The sequence below is a fragment of the Amphiura filiformis genome, chromosome 13 (genome assembly GCF_039555335.1).
Source record: "Amphiura filiformis chromosome 13, Afil_fr2py, whole genome shotgun sequence".
Lineage (NCBI taxonomy): Eukaryota > Metazoa > Echinodermata > Ophiuroidea > Amphilepidida > Amphiuridae > Amphiura > Amphiura filiformis.
Window position 1 is genome coordinate 66421914 of NC_092640.1, and position 13723 is coordinate 66435636.

Genomic DNA, 13723 nt, shown 5'->3' on the forward strand with positions numbered 1-13723 from the left:
TATGCGCACGCATAATCACAATTTCCACTGTGTTTTGCCTGGCAGTATGCGCACGCGTCATATTTTGTTCAGGGCTTGTGTTTTTAAAACTCGCCACATCACAATAAGGCTATTGAACAGTGTAGTGGTTTCATGGGATTCACTCAAGCATATCGATATACCAGTCCCTTGCCTTTGTTGATAAACATTGCGGTCAACTCATCTATAGCCAGATAAGTTGTAACATCCGTTGAATTTCTCTGAAAATTACTACCCTGTGTGTATAGTCAATCACAATGACTTCAATATCCTTTACTTCAAATTACCTTTACTGCCATACCCCACATATCAGTACTGTGACTCCCTGCAGTATCGGTAGCATGTGGTATTACATAAGTGCTATTCTCTGCTACATGAATCTTGTCCACCGGTATCCCCAACACACGGTTCGCAATCTGTATCATCTTGGTGTGAATTCCTTGTCCGACTTCAACTCCGCCATGATGGATGAGTACTGATCCATCCAAGTACAGGTTAACCATTGCTCCTGCCTATAGAAATAAGAAAATTGAGTATTTAACCCCATGAGAACTACCTGCCGATTGGCCAAAAAGAAGTTTTCATTATCAATTGGACCAATCAGCAACATTGTTAGAATAATTTCACTACAAAAAAAATTGGGGTGAATTATTTGCAAAACTCCATTCTGATTGGTGATTAAAGTGAAGATATCATGTAATTGACCAATAAGAGGCAATGTTAGATCGGCAGGTAGTACTCAGGGGAGTTAATCTTGATTGTTTTTCCTCACAAAATAACCAAATGGCAGTAACCCTTGTCAAATAAAGGGAGAGTGAAGTAGTTAATGTTTTTAAATAGGGCCTACATGTAGTCATTTCTGTTCATTTTGTCAACAAATCTGGTGCCATTGTCTTCTTTGTAATGGGATATTAAGTGAAAAGGCTGGTACAGTGATGTATGGCAGACTCGGCAGGGAGTACATCAAATGGGGACTAGACCGCTAAAGCCCAGGCGCTAAAGTAGCAGTCGGCTGAGCTATGTAAGCCGTCACTACCATATCATCACATATTTTGGAACACTTTGTAGCAGGACCTTTTCTTTGGAACAAACTCCCTTGCCATATCCACCACGCTCCAATTTAAATTAATTTGATATTTTATTTTTGATTTGATATTTGATTTGTTGTTTGTTCTTGTATGTTGTTTTTCTTCTTTATTTTCTTTTGTAAATGGTTATCCACCAAAAAAACGTTGACAACGTAAAGAAAGCAGCAAGTTTAAAAAGCCCCCACCTCGGCTCACTTTTTGAAACTTGGTCCCATTTCTAAAAGATACTGATTTAAACTTTGTCATAATTATCAACTTAAAACATTTCCAGAAGTTTTGGAACAGGTTCATCAGGTTTGCTAATTAACAAATGAAAAGTTTTTTGTTTGTCAAAACCAGTTGAAGAAACTTACATTTCTTGCTGACAGTTTAGTCAGTGCACCACTGACTTTCTCGAAGCTTGGTGTTGTTGTGATGATCCAACAGCTGATGACTGGCGAGAAGTTATATCACTTCCGGTAGCTAGGTTAGTCTTGCTACAAGTCTCCAGCAGTGGATCAAACACGTGACTCAGATTGTAGACCCCTCGTCTCTGTTCATAACTCCTCGCCCCTTCTCCTGATCTGAATTGATTCTTTTATCCATCTCGCTTTCCTATCACTTTCTCTCTCTAAGATTTTTGCCTCCCCCCAATTGATAATATGATTAGCCCTGGCTACGTGGTCACTAATAGCTGAGTTCTTGAAATGGCTCTCGGATTCCTTTCTTTTTGATCTAGTGTATTTTTGCTGACTCGCTTTCTCTGCCTCCCTTCTGTGTTCATCCATGCGCGTGCCTAAGGTTCTTTTTGTTTCACCAACATAAATTAGGTCGCAGCTACCGCAAGGGATTTCGTAGACACAATTAGGGGTTTTTACCGGCTCTTGCTTGTCTTTTGGGTGGACCACCATTTTTCGGATTGTGCTATGTGGTCTCATGGCCGTTGCGATATCATGTTTCTTGAGTGTTCTGCTAATTCTTTCTGACACTCCCGCTACATAGGGGATCACTACTAGACCTTTCCTTTTTTGATCAGAAGTAGTGCTCTTATTTTTCTTAGTCTTTCTTTGTTGTTTTTCTTCCATTTGTTTCTTGACTCTGTCTATTGTCCATTTGGGATAGCCACATTTGGCTAGGGCCTGCCTTATATGCGCTTCTTCTTTGATTTTATCCTCCTCCTCAGTTACTATTCTATCCTTCCTGTCAAGTAAGGTACGCACCACACCCATTTTCTGGTGGAGTGGATGATGGGAAGTGAAAGACAAGTATTGGTCAGTGTGAGTCTTTTTTCTATAAACCATGAGTTTGATGGACTTGTCAGGTTTCCGTACTATAAGTGTGTCTAGAAATGGGATTTGTTGATCTTGTTCTACTTCATACGTGAATTTAATACTGGATGTGGTGTCAACTTGGTTAAGATGTGCCGTCAGCGTTTCAGCCGTGTCTCTTTTAACAATTTCTAGCACGTCATCCACATAGCGTTTCCATACGCGGGGTTTGCACTCTAGGGGAGCAGTGAGGATTGCTTGTTGCTCAAGCCACTCCATAAAGATGTTGGATGTAAGAGGACTAACTGGTGAACCCATCGCTGCACCAAATTTTTGTTTATAAATGGTGCCCCGGAAGGTGAAGTAAGTGGTTGTTAAGACAAACTTCATTAAAGACATAATGTCTTCAACCTCAAGTAGCGTGCGTTTTTAAGATCAGGATCTTTTTCTAGTCTCTCGCGTATAATATCAAGGCATTCGTCAATAGGAACGTTAGTAAATAATGAGACGACATCATGAGAAATAAATTGCTCATTCTCCTCTATCATAACACCGCTTAATTCTTCTGCGAGATCATAAGAATTCTTTACATGATGCTCTGTGGTACCTACGATCGGATTGATAATATCAGCTAAGGCTCTGGACGTGTTGTAGCCTATGCTTCCCGTGTAATCGACGATGGGTCTAAGCGGGTTATTGGGCTTGTGGATCTTAGGCGTGGCGTACAACCTAGGGATCACTTCCCCCGAGGGTCTTAAGTGGTCATACTGAGCTTGCGTGATCTTAGATTTATCTCGTAAACCAGTGAGGATTGACATAAGATCTTTTTTGTATTTAGTGGTAGGATCTTTTTTCAACACTTCATACGTTTTGCCATCATTTAACATGTCTTTCACTCTATCCTCATATTCTTGAGTGTCCATTATAACCGTTGCCTTTCCTTTATCCATGGTAGGATAGTGATGGTCTTTTCTTTTGTAACTCAATTAGTGCCTTTCTTTCATCCCTAGATATGTTGGATTTTGGCGGTTTAGCAGATCTTAGAGTGCCCGCGATCTCCGCCCAGTACCGTGGCTTCCGAATTCGGAAGCTTTTGACATGCTTGTTCTGTCGCTACGATATAATCTTCGACCGGTAGTTTAGCAGGGGAAACGGCGTAATTGAGCCCTTTACTTAACACACTACAGCTATCAGCTATTAGTGACCACGTAGCCAGGGCTAATCATATTATCAATTGGGGGGAGGCAAAAATCTTAGAGAGAGAAAGTGATAGGAAAGCGAGATGGATAAAAGAATCAATTCAGATCAGGAGAAGGGCGAGGAGTTATGAACAGAGCGAGGGGTCTACAATCTGAGTCACGTGTTTGATCCACTGCTGGAGACTTGTAGCAAGACTAACCTAGCTACCGGAAGTGATATAACTTCCGCCAGTCATCAGCTGTTGGATCATCACAACAACACCAAGCTTCGAGAAAGTCAGTGGTGCACTGACGAAACTGTCAGCAAGAAATGTAAGTTTCTTCAACTGGTTTTGACAAACAAAAAACTTTTCATTTCCAGAAGTGTTATGTATCTTTAATGTGCCGATGCGATATTAAGTTGTTAACATTCTGGAACGATCAGAAAGGTTATATGTTGTTCTTGGCCAATATCCTATATATGTTTTGTTTTATAATAATCATTAAGTTCATGATCAATGATTGAATTAAGCGAATAACAAGTAGGCATGTTAATGGCAATGATGCTATTGTTTAAACGTTAAAACAAAATGGGACCAAGTTTCAAAAAGTGAGCGAGGTGGGGGCTTTTTAAACTTGCTGCTTTCTTTACGTTGTCAACGTTTTTTTGGTGGATTTTATTTCTTTTTATGAATGTAGCCAAGCAGCTCTAAGTTGGGAAAGTCATCGGGTTACGAAGTATTCCATAAAACGAATAAAACAAAAAACATAGATGTTTGAAATTATATGTTATCCTTGATTTATGACAGTAAATAATTTAATAAAACTTTATCAGCCGTTTATTTTAAAACTTGCTGGTCACAGCTACCGCGTGACTGTAATGTTAATAGGGATACATATACATTTTAATATACTTCAATTATTCAAGGCAACTAAGAAAATGTAAATATGAACAACACATACCCAATGTTGACGATGCCAGCGAGACACAGAGTCAGTCCGATTTACTTCAAATTGAAGCTGAGAAATGCGTGTATATGTAGCAAGGCTTATACTACGGAAGCGTCTAAGTGCCACGACTTAGCAAGATAATTATGTTTTAATGATTGTGGTTTTTGTAGCCCTGCGAGGCAATCTAGTTGGATATCCAAATTTCGCGGTTGATAGTTCTTTGTAGCCCTGCGGGGCAATCTAGTTGGAATTCACTATTAAGCGGCGGTTGTTGGCGGTCTTTCGCGGTTTGTAGTTTTAATTTCCCTCATTCTTCATGCCAACCATGATTGTGGTTTTTGTAGCCCAGCGGGGTAATCTAGTTGGATATCCAAATTTCGCGGTTGATAGTTCTTTGTAGCCCTATGGGTAATCTAGTTGGATTTCCTATTAGCGGCGGTTGATAGAGGCCAGGGCCTGAAAAATTAGAGAAATGAAAACTATTTGTGGAATGTCTAGGGTGTGCGAAGGCTATTTGTGGAATGTCTAGGGTGTGCGCTCTTGAAGCAGCAAAGTCCCTGAATTGCTGTTTAATGGTTTATGGAATGATGTGAGGCCGTAGTGGTCAGCGACAACCTGTTAAGTGTGCTGAGGCTTGTGGATCAATATCTAGGCGTTGCGCCTGTGCGTAGCGCACTATAAATCACTGCGCTTTTTTCTTCTTTTTTTTTTAACTGGTTGGATATCCATATTTCAGCGGTTTGTGGTTCTTTTAGCCCATGGGTAATCTAGTTTTACATGCCTATTGAGTGGCGGTTGTTGGCGGTCTTTCGCGATTTGTGGTTTTAATTTCCCTCATTCTTCAAGCCCTGATCTCTAGGGGAGTGGGTAATTTATAGCTTAAGCTTGTTGGATAACCATACTTCTTTGTAGCCCCGAGGAGCAATTTAGGTGGATATCCAAAATTCGCGGTTTGTGGTTCTTTGTAACCATGTAGGGCAATCTAATTTGACATCCCTATTAAGCGGCGGTTGTTGGCGGTCTTTCGCGGTTTGTGGTTTTAATTTCCCTCATTCTTCAAGCCCTGCTCTCTATCGGGGGTTCCGTGTGTCTGTGGTGGGGACAGTCCCTCCTTTTAATAGGCATTTCGGTATTTTTGCCGCTTTGCTAATTTGTCTTTACGTAACTATGACTTTAATGGCCTTCCATATTTGGTTCTATCTTTTTGGATACGTTTTTGTCCGTGCTGGCCTTCCATACTAGTGGAACAATAATTTTTCACACCTATAGAGTGTATGCAATAAACCAACCGGAACGGTATAACAATCGAAATGACAGTCATGTTGGAATACAATTCTCACGATAGCTGAATATGACAAAGGTACAGGTCTCTAAATCGATTCAACAACCATTCATACATATCACATGTTTTATTGTCCTATTATCATGCGAATCGCCCGTGGTAGGACAGAACTAAAAATGAGAAAAATATTGATAACCTGATCTAGTTTCTTGTGTTATTCAGATTTTAATTAATTAATTAATTAATAAAAAGATTTCTTTTATTATTTGTTCAGCTAGCTATGCACCATACATAGGTTGTTTTTAAATAGGCCCTTAATTGCAATAAATAATATCCCTGAGAATCAAACATCTTGCTTTGATAAAAAAAAATAATATCATAATAGCACTGGATGATTAAAATTGTGTTATCCTTGATTAATGACAATAAAATTATTGTTTAATAAAATTAGGTGGTCATGGGATTTCGAACTCGAGTCCCCGGATTAGGATTTCAATGCGATAACCATTACACCACGGGACTCGGCTGTGAAATAGCGTGTCGATTTACAATATTTATTATATGAATTGATGTGTCGTCCGAAAAGAACAAAAGAATTGTGAAAAACTTGATTTTTTGTCGAATGGGGTTCGGAATTTGTATGTACGGTATTTCAGAAATTGCTAGGGTATAATTGGAAGTGAATCTGAAAAAGTAGCGTGAAGGTGATAACCAGGGAGACCTGTAGCAGTGTCTAAAAATTCTGGATCAGTATGATTTGCCACTAATTTTAGCTATGAAATACCGCGTGAAATGGAAGCAAAACTATTTGTTTATTACGAACAATGATTGACTGTAGGATTGGTGGCCCTTTTTGAATTAATGAGTTGTCAAGATATTACACCTGGGATTGTAATTAACATTTAGTATGGTTTTAGATACATTTTGTACCCAGCGAAAAATAACATCGAACAATAGAATTCAAGTGTTTTAATGTTAGGTGTAAATATAGTCTGGGAGCATCTGTTATTAGTCTTCTTTATCAGTCTTTTTTTTTAAAACTTGCTGGTCACGGCTACCGCGTGACTCTAATGATACATGGTTTTTCTTTATAAGAGCGCTATATAAGTGTCTGCATAGTATAGTATAGTATAGTATAGTATAGTATACACAGTAAAAAGCTGCGTCGGCAGTGTGATGATGAATACAAAAGTTGATTTTCCGCTTTCCGTCGTTAGGGCCCTTCAGCGTTTTTTGTGCTTCCCGTTCGTGTTTTTGTGCTTTCCGCTCTCGCTTTTTTATGCTTCCCGCTCTTTTTTAGTCCTTTTCCGCTCGCATTTTCGTCCCTTACTCGCACGCGCGTTTATCAATGTTCATTCCTTGTGTATGTTTTGTTTTCACAAGTATTATATCATGGCTATGAAAATGCCTATGGCGAAAAGCTCGCCTAATTTTATATACTTCACGGTAGTTTCCTACTTTTTACTTTTTGTATAGTATAGTATAGTATAGTATAGTATAGTATACAGTGTCGCCGACAAGGGGGGTAACTGAGGCGTTACCCGGGGTCCTAGGGGGCCCGTAAAAAGTGAAGAAAAGATACTTTACTATGGGGCAGTAAAAGCAAAGAAAACAGACCTCTAGGGGCCCATAAACATGGTAAAAGGTTCAGAAAAGATACCTTCCAATTAAGGCATATTTTCTTTGCTTTACTATACGGGCCGAAGGTCTCTTTTCTTAGGCCTAAGCCCTAAGGTATCTCTTCTTTGCTTTTTACGGGCCCTCTGAGGTCTCTTGTTTTCTTTTTATGGGTCCATTAAGGTATCCTGTCTTTGCTTATTAAGCTTTTTTAAATACTCAATAAGCATGCTAAGGTCTCTTTTCTTTCCTTTACGGGCCTATGGTATATTTTCTTTGCTTTTTGCGGGCCCACTACGGTCTCCTTTCTTTGTAATTATAAGGTCTGTTGCTCTTTTACGGCCCATAAAAAGCAAACAAAAGTAACGGGCCCGTAAAAAACAACGAAAAGAGACGTGCATTTGATAAAATACAAGATAGCCTTTGAAGCACACATTCTAATAAATATTTCACTTGAATTTACTCGTTATTTTTCCAAAATGATCATCCTCGATATAATGAAAGCTTCGAGAAATCAGGGGGAGTGCAGCTTAATCGTGGGAACACAAATTGCAAATTTTCGGCGCTTTATGCGCATTGTGCCCTTTAACTTTATTATTTGATCATTTACCTTAAAATTGGCAATTTTGGCGCTTCGCACGGACTTTGTTTCAATAAGTCCAATCTGGGAGCTAACGAGTCGCTAATTGAATTACAAATTTTCGCGGCGCATTAATGTACAATTCACGGTTCATATTTGGATCATTTTAGCTTCAAATTGCCTTTAAATTGCCAAAATTTTTGCACTTCAAGCGTGGAAGTTGTTAAGAGAAACTTAATCTGGGAACAAAATGCCGTTCAAATTCCAAATTGTTCAAATTCCACTTATCAAAGGGGCCCATGCGTTCACATTGCCCCTGGGCCCGTAATGGCTCTCGGCGGCACTGATAGTATAGTATAGTATAGTATAGTATAGTATAGTATAGTATAGTATAGTAACACTAACAGGTCAATGCACACTGCAGCATACATCAATGCTGTGGCCTCCAACACGGTACCGGGGTGCTGGAGTGCAGCGGGAATCGCTTGGTAAAAGTGAATTGGAAGTCTGCATGTAGACCAGCAAAACCGAGTGTCGGGCTTGACTCGGGTAGCATTTTCAGGCTCGCAGATTCAATATTTTAATAAGTTTTCAACTAGTTTTTAAATATTTCCGAGAATCTGGAATCACTTGACCATTTTCCCATTATTTTATTAAAATTTGTGAAAAATTTCCAAAATATTGGCAAATTGGGTATCTTTTTCAGCAAATTTTGAATTTTTAAGTGTAGTTTTAAAATCACAGCTGCATATTCCCATTCAAATCAAAACCAAGCCCCCTACACTGGTAACATCCAAGGTCTGTACTCAGTGACAATTAGGGGTGTGTTTTAAAGCTTGTGAAATATCCTGAAAATAGTAAAAAATCCAGAAAACATCGTGAAATTGAGCAAAAATACCCTAAACAAGCTGAAAATCAATAATATTGCGTAAACGTTGGCCACAAAAAATTTGGAAAATCCGGAAAAATCAAGACAAATCACACTCCTGGATACTTACCTGGTGCATAAAGGTAGGATAATTACCAACATTGAATTTCAAGGGCGCTATTGCTATACCACGCTTAGTCCACTTGTTTTTGCTGGAAAAAAAAAAAAAAATTAAAGCATTTATTTACTATAGGCCCTATTTACTTTCACACAGATTTTAAGTAAGGGAACAAACCAAAAGATCGATGACGTCCTATAAACGTTATTAGTTTCGTTTCTCAGCCGACTCCCTCCCTCCCTGCCAGAAACGTAATAAAGAAATGTTGAACATTTTGACATAATAATAATAATGACACATTCTTCAAACCGATGTTTTTGTACAAACGTAATCGAGTATTTTTACCCCCTCCCCCCTAAACGAAACTAGTTTCGTTTATAGGATGTCATCAATCTTTTGGTTTGTTCCCTAACACATATTTCTATACAAGTGTAATTATTAATTGAGTGGGATTATCCATTACATTGTTTTATTGGTAAGCAAAAGTTCTCAAAACAGATCCAAATAGGTAATTTACTTATTTGGATCTGTTTTGAGAACTTTTGCTTACCAGTGATTTATGAACAATCCTGATGAATCTGTGCAGAACACTGTTCTATTAGGCAAAAAAAAATTGTTTGATTGGCGTAACCCGACCTACCCTAAAATTGGGCCCGACCCTAACTTTTTTTCTGCCAAAAACAAAATAATAAAATGTAAACAAATAAATTTAAACAAATAAGTTAAAAAAAGAAAGAAAGAAGTTCCAAAGCCTTTATCAAACGAATTTTACAGCTTAAAAAGTAAAAAAAAAAAAAGAATCCCAACCTTTTTTTATGTTACGCCAATGAAACAATTGTTTAGGCCTTATTGTAGCTCTATTCACTAGGCTCATCACATAGTGACATATTGTAAGAAAAACCGTAAAGTGCATTTTGGAGAAAAATAAGTTTGAAAAAAAACCCGCAGATTTGTAATAAGATAGTGTTGTCTTGTTTTTGCACAAATTTTGAATTCACTGTACGAAAATTGTTTCTATGGTTCTAGGCACCCTCTTGTACGTTTTTTACTGGAAATTTTCACTTTCAAATGGGTAAAAAATTATTCCAAAGTTATACGTCTGTGAAATGGAAAAATGCTGTAAACAAAGGGCAAAGTGTATCACATAATAGTGGCACAAAGCACCGTGTGTCCAGGATCTTTTCCTGCGAAGGGCTCAGAGAGGGCCTTTCAGAGTTATGCGGGGGCTTAATGGCTAAAATCGCCAAAAAACGGCTGATTTTACATGATTTTTAACTAAGTGCGGTGGCTTCAGCACCCAAAGCTCCCCTGGACACGCCACTATGCGATTCACTTTTTCTGTAAACATAGAAAAAAGTTCATCACATATGAATGTATAGTATAATATGTGACATGATCTGGTCCATGGGGGCCAAAGGAGGCATTTTTGAAAATTGAGTTACTATAATTATATACCTTATACAAACATTAAGCTATCATATACTGAAAACACCAAAGGTCTATATAATAGCACACTTGGTTCTTAAGTTATGAAGTTTTGTGATGCCTATTTTCTTATGTATTTTATTGTTTTTTGGCCCCATATTTTTGCCTTTATCTCAATTTCAAATTTGCCGCCTTTGGCCCCCATGGACCAGATCGTGTCACATATGCTACAATGTGTAAACATAGGAAAAAGTGTATCACATAGTGGCGTATATAAGCCACTATGTGATACACCGATTTCTACATTTTTGCCAATTTCTTACCAACGCCTGTTTAATTGTTTCATCACTAATTAATTATCTCACTAATTAAGCAACATCCATTCCCAGAATTATTGTCTGCCTACTTACTCAGCCAAAATTCATGAAAATGTCAAAAATATCACATATATGCCATTATCTGAAATGGACAACGATCGATGTACACACATACCCACCCCAACACATAGCAGACTCCTCTGTAGCTCAACAGAAAATCAGTGGCGTAATTATTAGGGTTGGTAGCGCCCGGGGCAAGAAACAAAATTCGCGCCCTTATCCCCCATCCGAGAATATCTTTGACGCAGGGGTGTGGGAACGGCATGTTCTTTTTTTTTTTTTATTAAGTGAGGCTGATTTGGTGCCCCCTAGTGGTAGCGCCCGGGGCATATTGCCCCCCCCCCCTTGCTCCCTAGTTACGCCACTGCAGAAAATGAATTACCTGTTAAAGTTATTGACTTGGTTTCGTCTGTTGTGATAGTCACTCTTGTCCAAGCATCCTTTCCAGCATCGCCTGAATACATCAAAACCCTCAATAGGAACTCCATAGTAGGTTGTGGGGATGTCCTCCTTGTGCATGTTTACTTCACGAACCTGTAGTCCATGGTCATAAATAGAATAAATGTTGTCATTTATTGCTCTGTGTGCTAGCAATATAGGCTTCAACATAAAAAGTCCCAAGTTTTGAGATATTTTCTCAAAATATCAAGAGCTATTTCAAGAACCACTGAACCAATACTAGGCTTGTTTGTACTCCTTTTAATGCATTTTTTATGCTGATTTCAAATATGTGACCATCCAGCACAACTGAGTCCTGATGTCGCCAATCATCAGTTTTGAGATATTCAACCAAATTATTCTGCTTGAAATTAGCTTTAAAATGATGTATATCATGTCTATAGTACTTGACATTAAGTAGCGAAAAATCAATAAAACAGTCAATAAATCCTTTATTTCCTATTGTTTATTGTTAAGTTCAATGGAGCATATCTCAATAGTGGCACTGGCGACATCCGGGCTCAGGTGTGGTGGATGGTCACATATGGTCATGAAAATGTACAATTCTGAAATATTTGAATCTTAAATTTGTTTGGAGATGGTTAAACAGTGCCCTTCACATGTATCAAAGCGCTTTATATTTATTCCGCTGTCGTTACAATATGTCAGCTGCCCTACTGTCACGGAGGTGTAAGTGCGTTAGTGTTATAGACCTGACGGGGTAGTCCTCTTTTGGTCTATAGCGTGCTCGTCTTTTAACCCCAAGATTGTGGGTTCGAATCCCGGCAGGACCGGGAGTGGCTTGCGAAGGCGCAGGATACTTCTGTGAGGGGTTTGTGACAATACAATGCCCCAAAGCATGCTCATACCTTTGGGCGGTACTAAATGGACAGTTTTTATAACAGCTCCCCATTTCACCCATGGGTAGAGAAAGGCAAGTGAGGTAAAGCGCCTTACCCAGCAGCATTTGATCGTGCCAACAACCTTAAGATTAGAAAACTATATTATGCAACTTTCTGTTGTGTAATTTTTAAGTAATTAGTGTTTTGATTAATTTAGTCCTGTACACTGGACCATTTTTTGTAGAATGTAACAAAACTGTCCCAAAAAATGTGCTTAACATATAATTTCATGATAATTAAAAAATAGAGTAATGCTTAACCCTAACAGGACGGTATACTACAAAATACTACTTGATATATGCGCTGTTCGTGCATGCATCCCACGTGGTGTGATGACGCAATCGCCCTAAGTGATATATAAAGAAACATGTTTTATTTTTTACTCGGCCTAAAGTGGACACATATCGGTATCTTACCTGCAATACTGGCATGCCACACTTCAATGCAATGTCAGTTATGATAGACTCTATGATGAACACACTCTGAACGATACCAAATGTACGCATAGGTTTGGTGGCTGGGATGTTAGTAGCACAATTCTTGACCATAGTATGTATGTTGTCCATCGCATATACACCCTGGAGACTGAAGAGTACCTGTCCAAAGATCTGAAGAGAGAAAAGGATATTATGTATAAAAGTGCAACGGTGATTAAGGAATGAGTGTATTTTACATACCAATCATTATCTCCAACTAGGAGATATAGTAGCCCTAGAGCTAGCACAAAAATCGGGAAAGTATATACAGTGTGTTGCCATATTCCTTGACTCCAAAGTGCGAGAGGTCCAGAATTTGAGCTCCGGTAAGGTTGAAGAAAAAAATGTTCTCCTGAAAACAATTGTCTGTTTCACTTCACCCGTATGTTACTCGGGGGAGCTGACCTGTTGTGATGGCTGTAGAAAAGGTGCTTTTTTTCAAAAAAATTCCTGCACCGACAAATCCCTAGTGTCGTACTCTGGTAGGAACAGGTACGTCACTTAAATATTCAAGTGTATAGGGTTCCAAGCCCTAGAGGTATGCCCAAAACCTTCAATCTGTGGTTAGGTGCCCTCTAGCTCCCAGCTTCGCACAGGGTGGGGGCTGAGTGGATTATTCTTGGTTGATTCTGTATGATCTTACAGAAGAACTTGGGTTGATACCGAAAGCCTAGGATCCAAAGCAATCTCCTGCCATTTACCCTCTCCCACAACTTATACTATTATGATCGTTATTATTCAAACTTACAGCGAAATGAATACCAGACGGTGATCCCCAGTTGATGTAGACGGTGATGTCTAGCGAGTTAATTTTCCCAGTCTTATCGTCAAAACCCACTTTGTATTTTGCCATGGAGCCTTCTCTGTGGCCAGTTATCTGTATGTCAGTTCCACGTGGCAGCACCATCCTAACTGCCTTGCCAGTTCTAAAAGAGAAAATGATTGGTTATATTAACTGCATGATATAATTATCTGAAAAACCAAGCAAAACCCACTTTGTATTTTGCGATGGAGCCTTCTCTGTGGCAGAAATTACAGCAAGGAAAATATCTTGTGTTACCGGTTGTACTTCAAACCATCTCGAGACCAAAGGTAGGGCATTGACTTGTACCTTATTATGTCAAGAAGAGTTCCACAGGACCTGCGTTGGACTTAAAA

The 13723-nt window shown here is 38.9% G+C and overlaps 1 protein-coding gene across 1 annotated transcript in view; it reads right to left on the reverse strand.

The window, feature by feature from the left end:
- The window catches only part of LOC140168673 (xanthine dehydrogenase/oxidase-like), a 31185-nt gene extending 17700 nt beyond the window's left edge, over nucleotides 1-13485 (reverse strand). The window contains exons 1-5 of the mRNA XM_072192085.1: nucleotides 13314-13485; nucleotides 12506-12697; nucleotides 11132-11283; nucleotides 8960-9041; nucleotides 306-530 (exon numbers count right to left, since the gene is read on the reverse strand). Coding sequence (XP_072048186.1) covers nucleotides 306-530; nucleotides 8960-9041; nucleotides 11132-11283; nucleotides 12506-12697; nucleotides 13314-13472 — 810 coding nt within the window. The 5' untranslated portion in view covers nucleotides 13473-13485. The remainder of the gene's footprint in view (nucleotides 1-305; nucleotides 531-8959; nucleotides 9042-11131; nucleotides 11284-12505; nucleotides 12698-13313) is intronic.
- Between the last annotated feature and the right edge of the window lie 238 nt (nucleotides 13486-13723).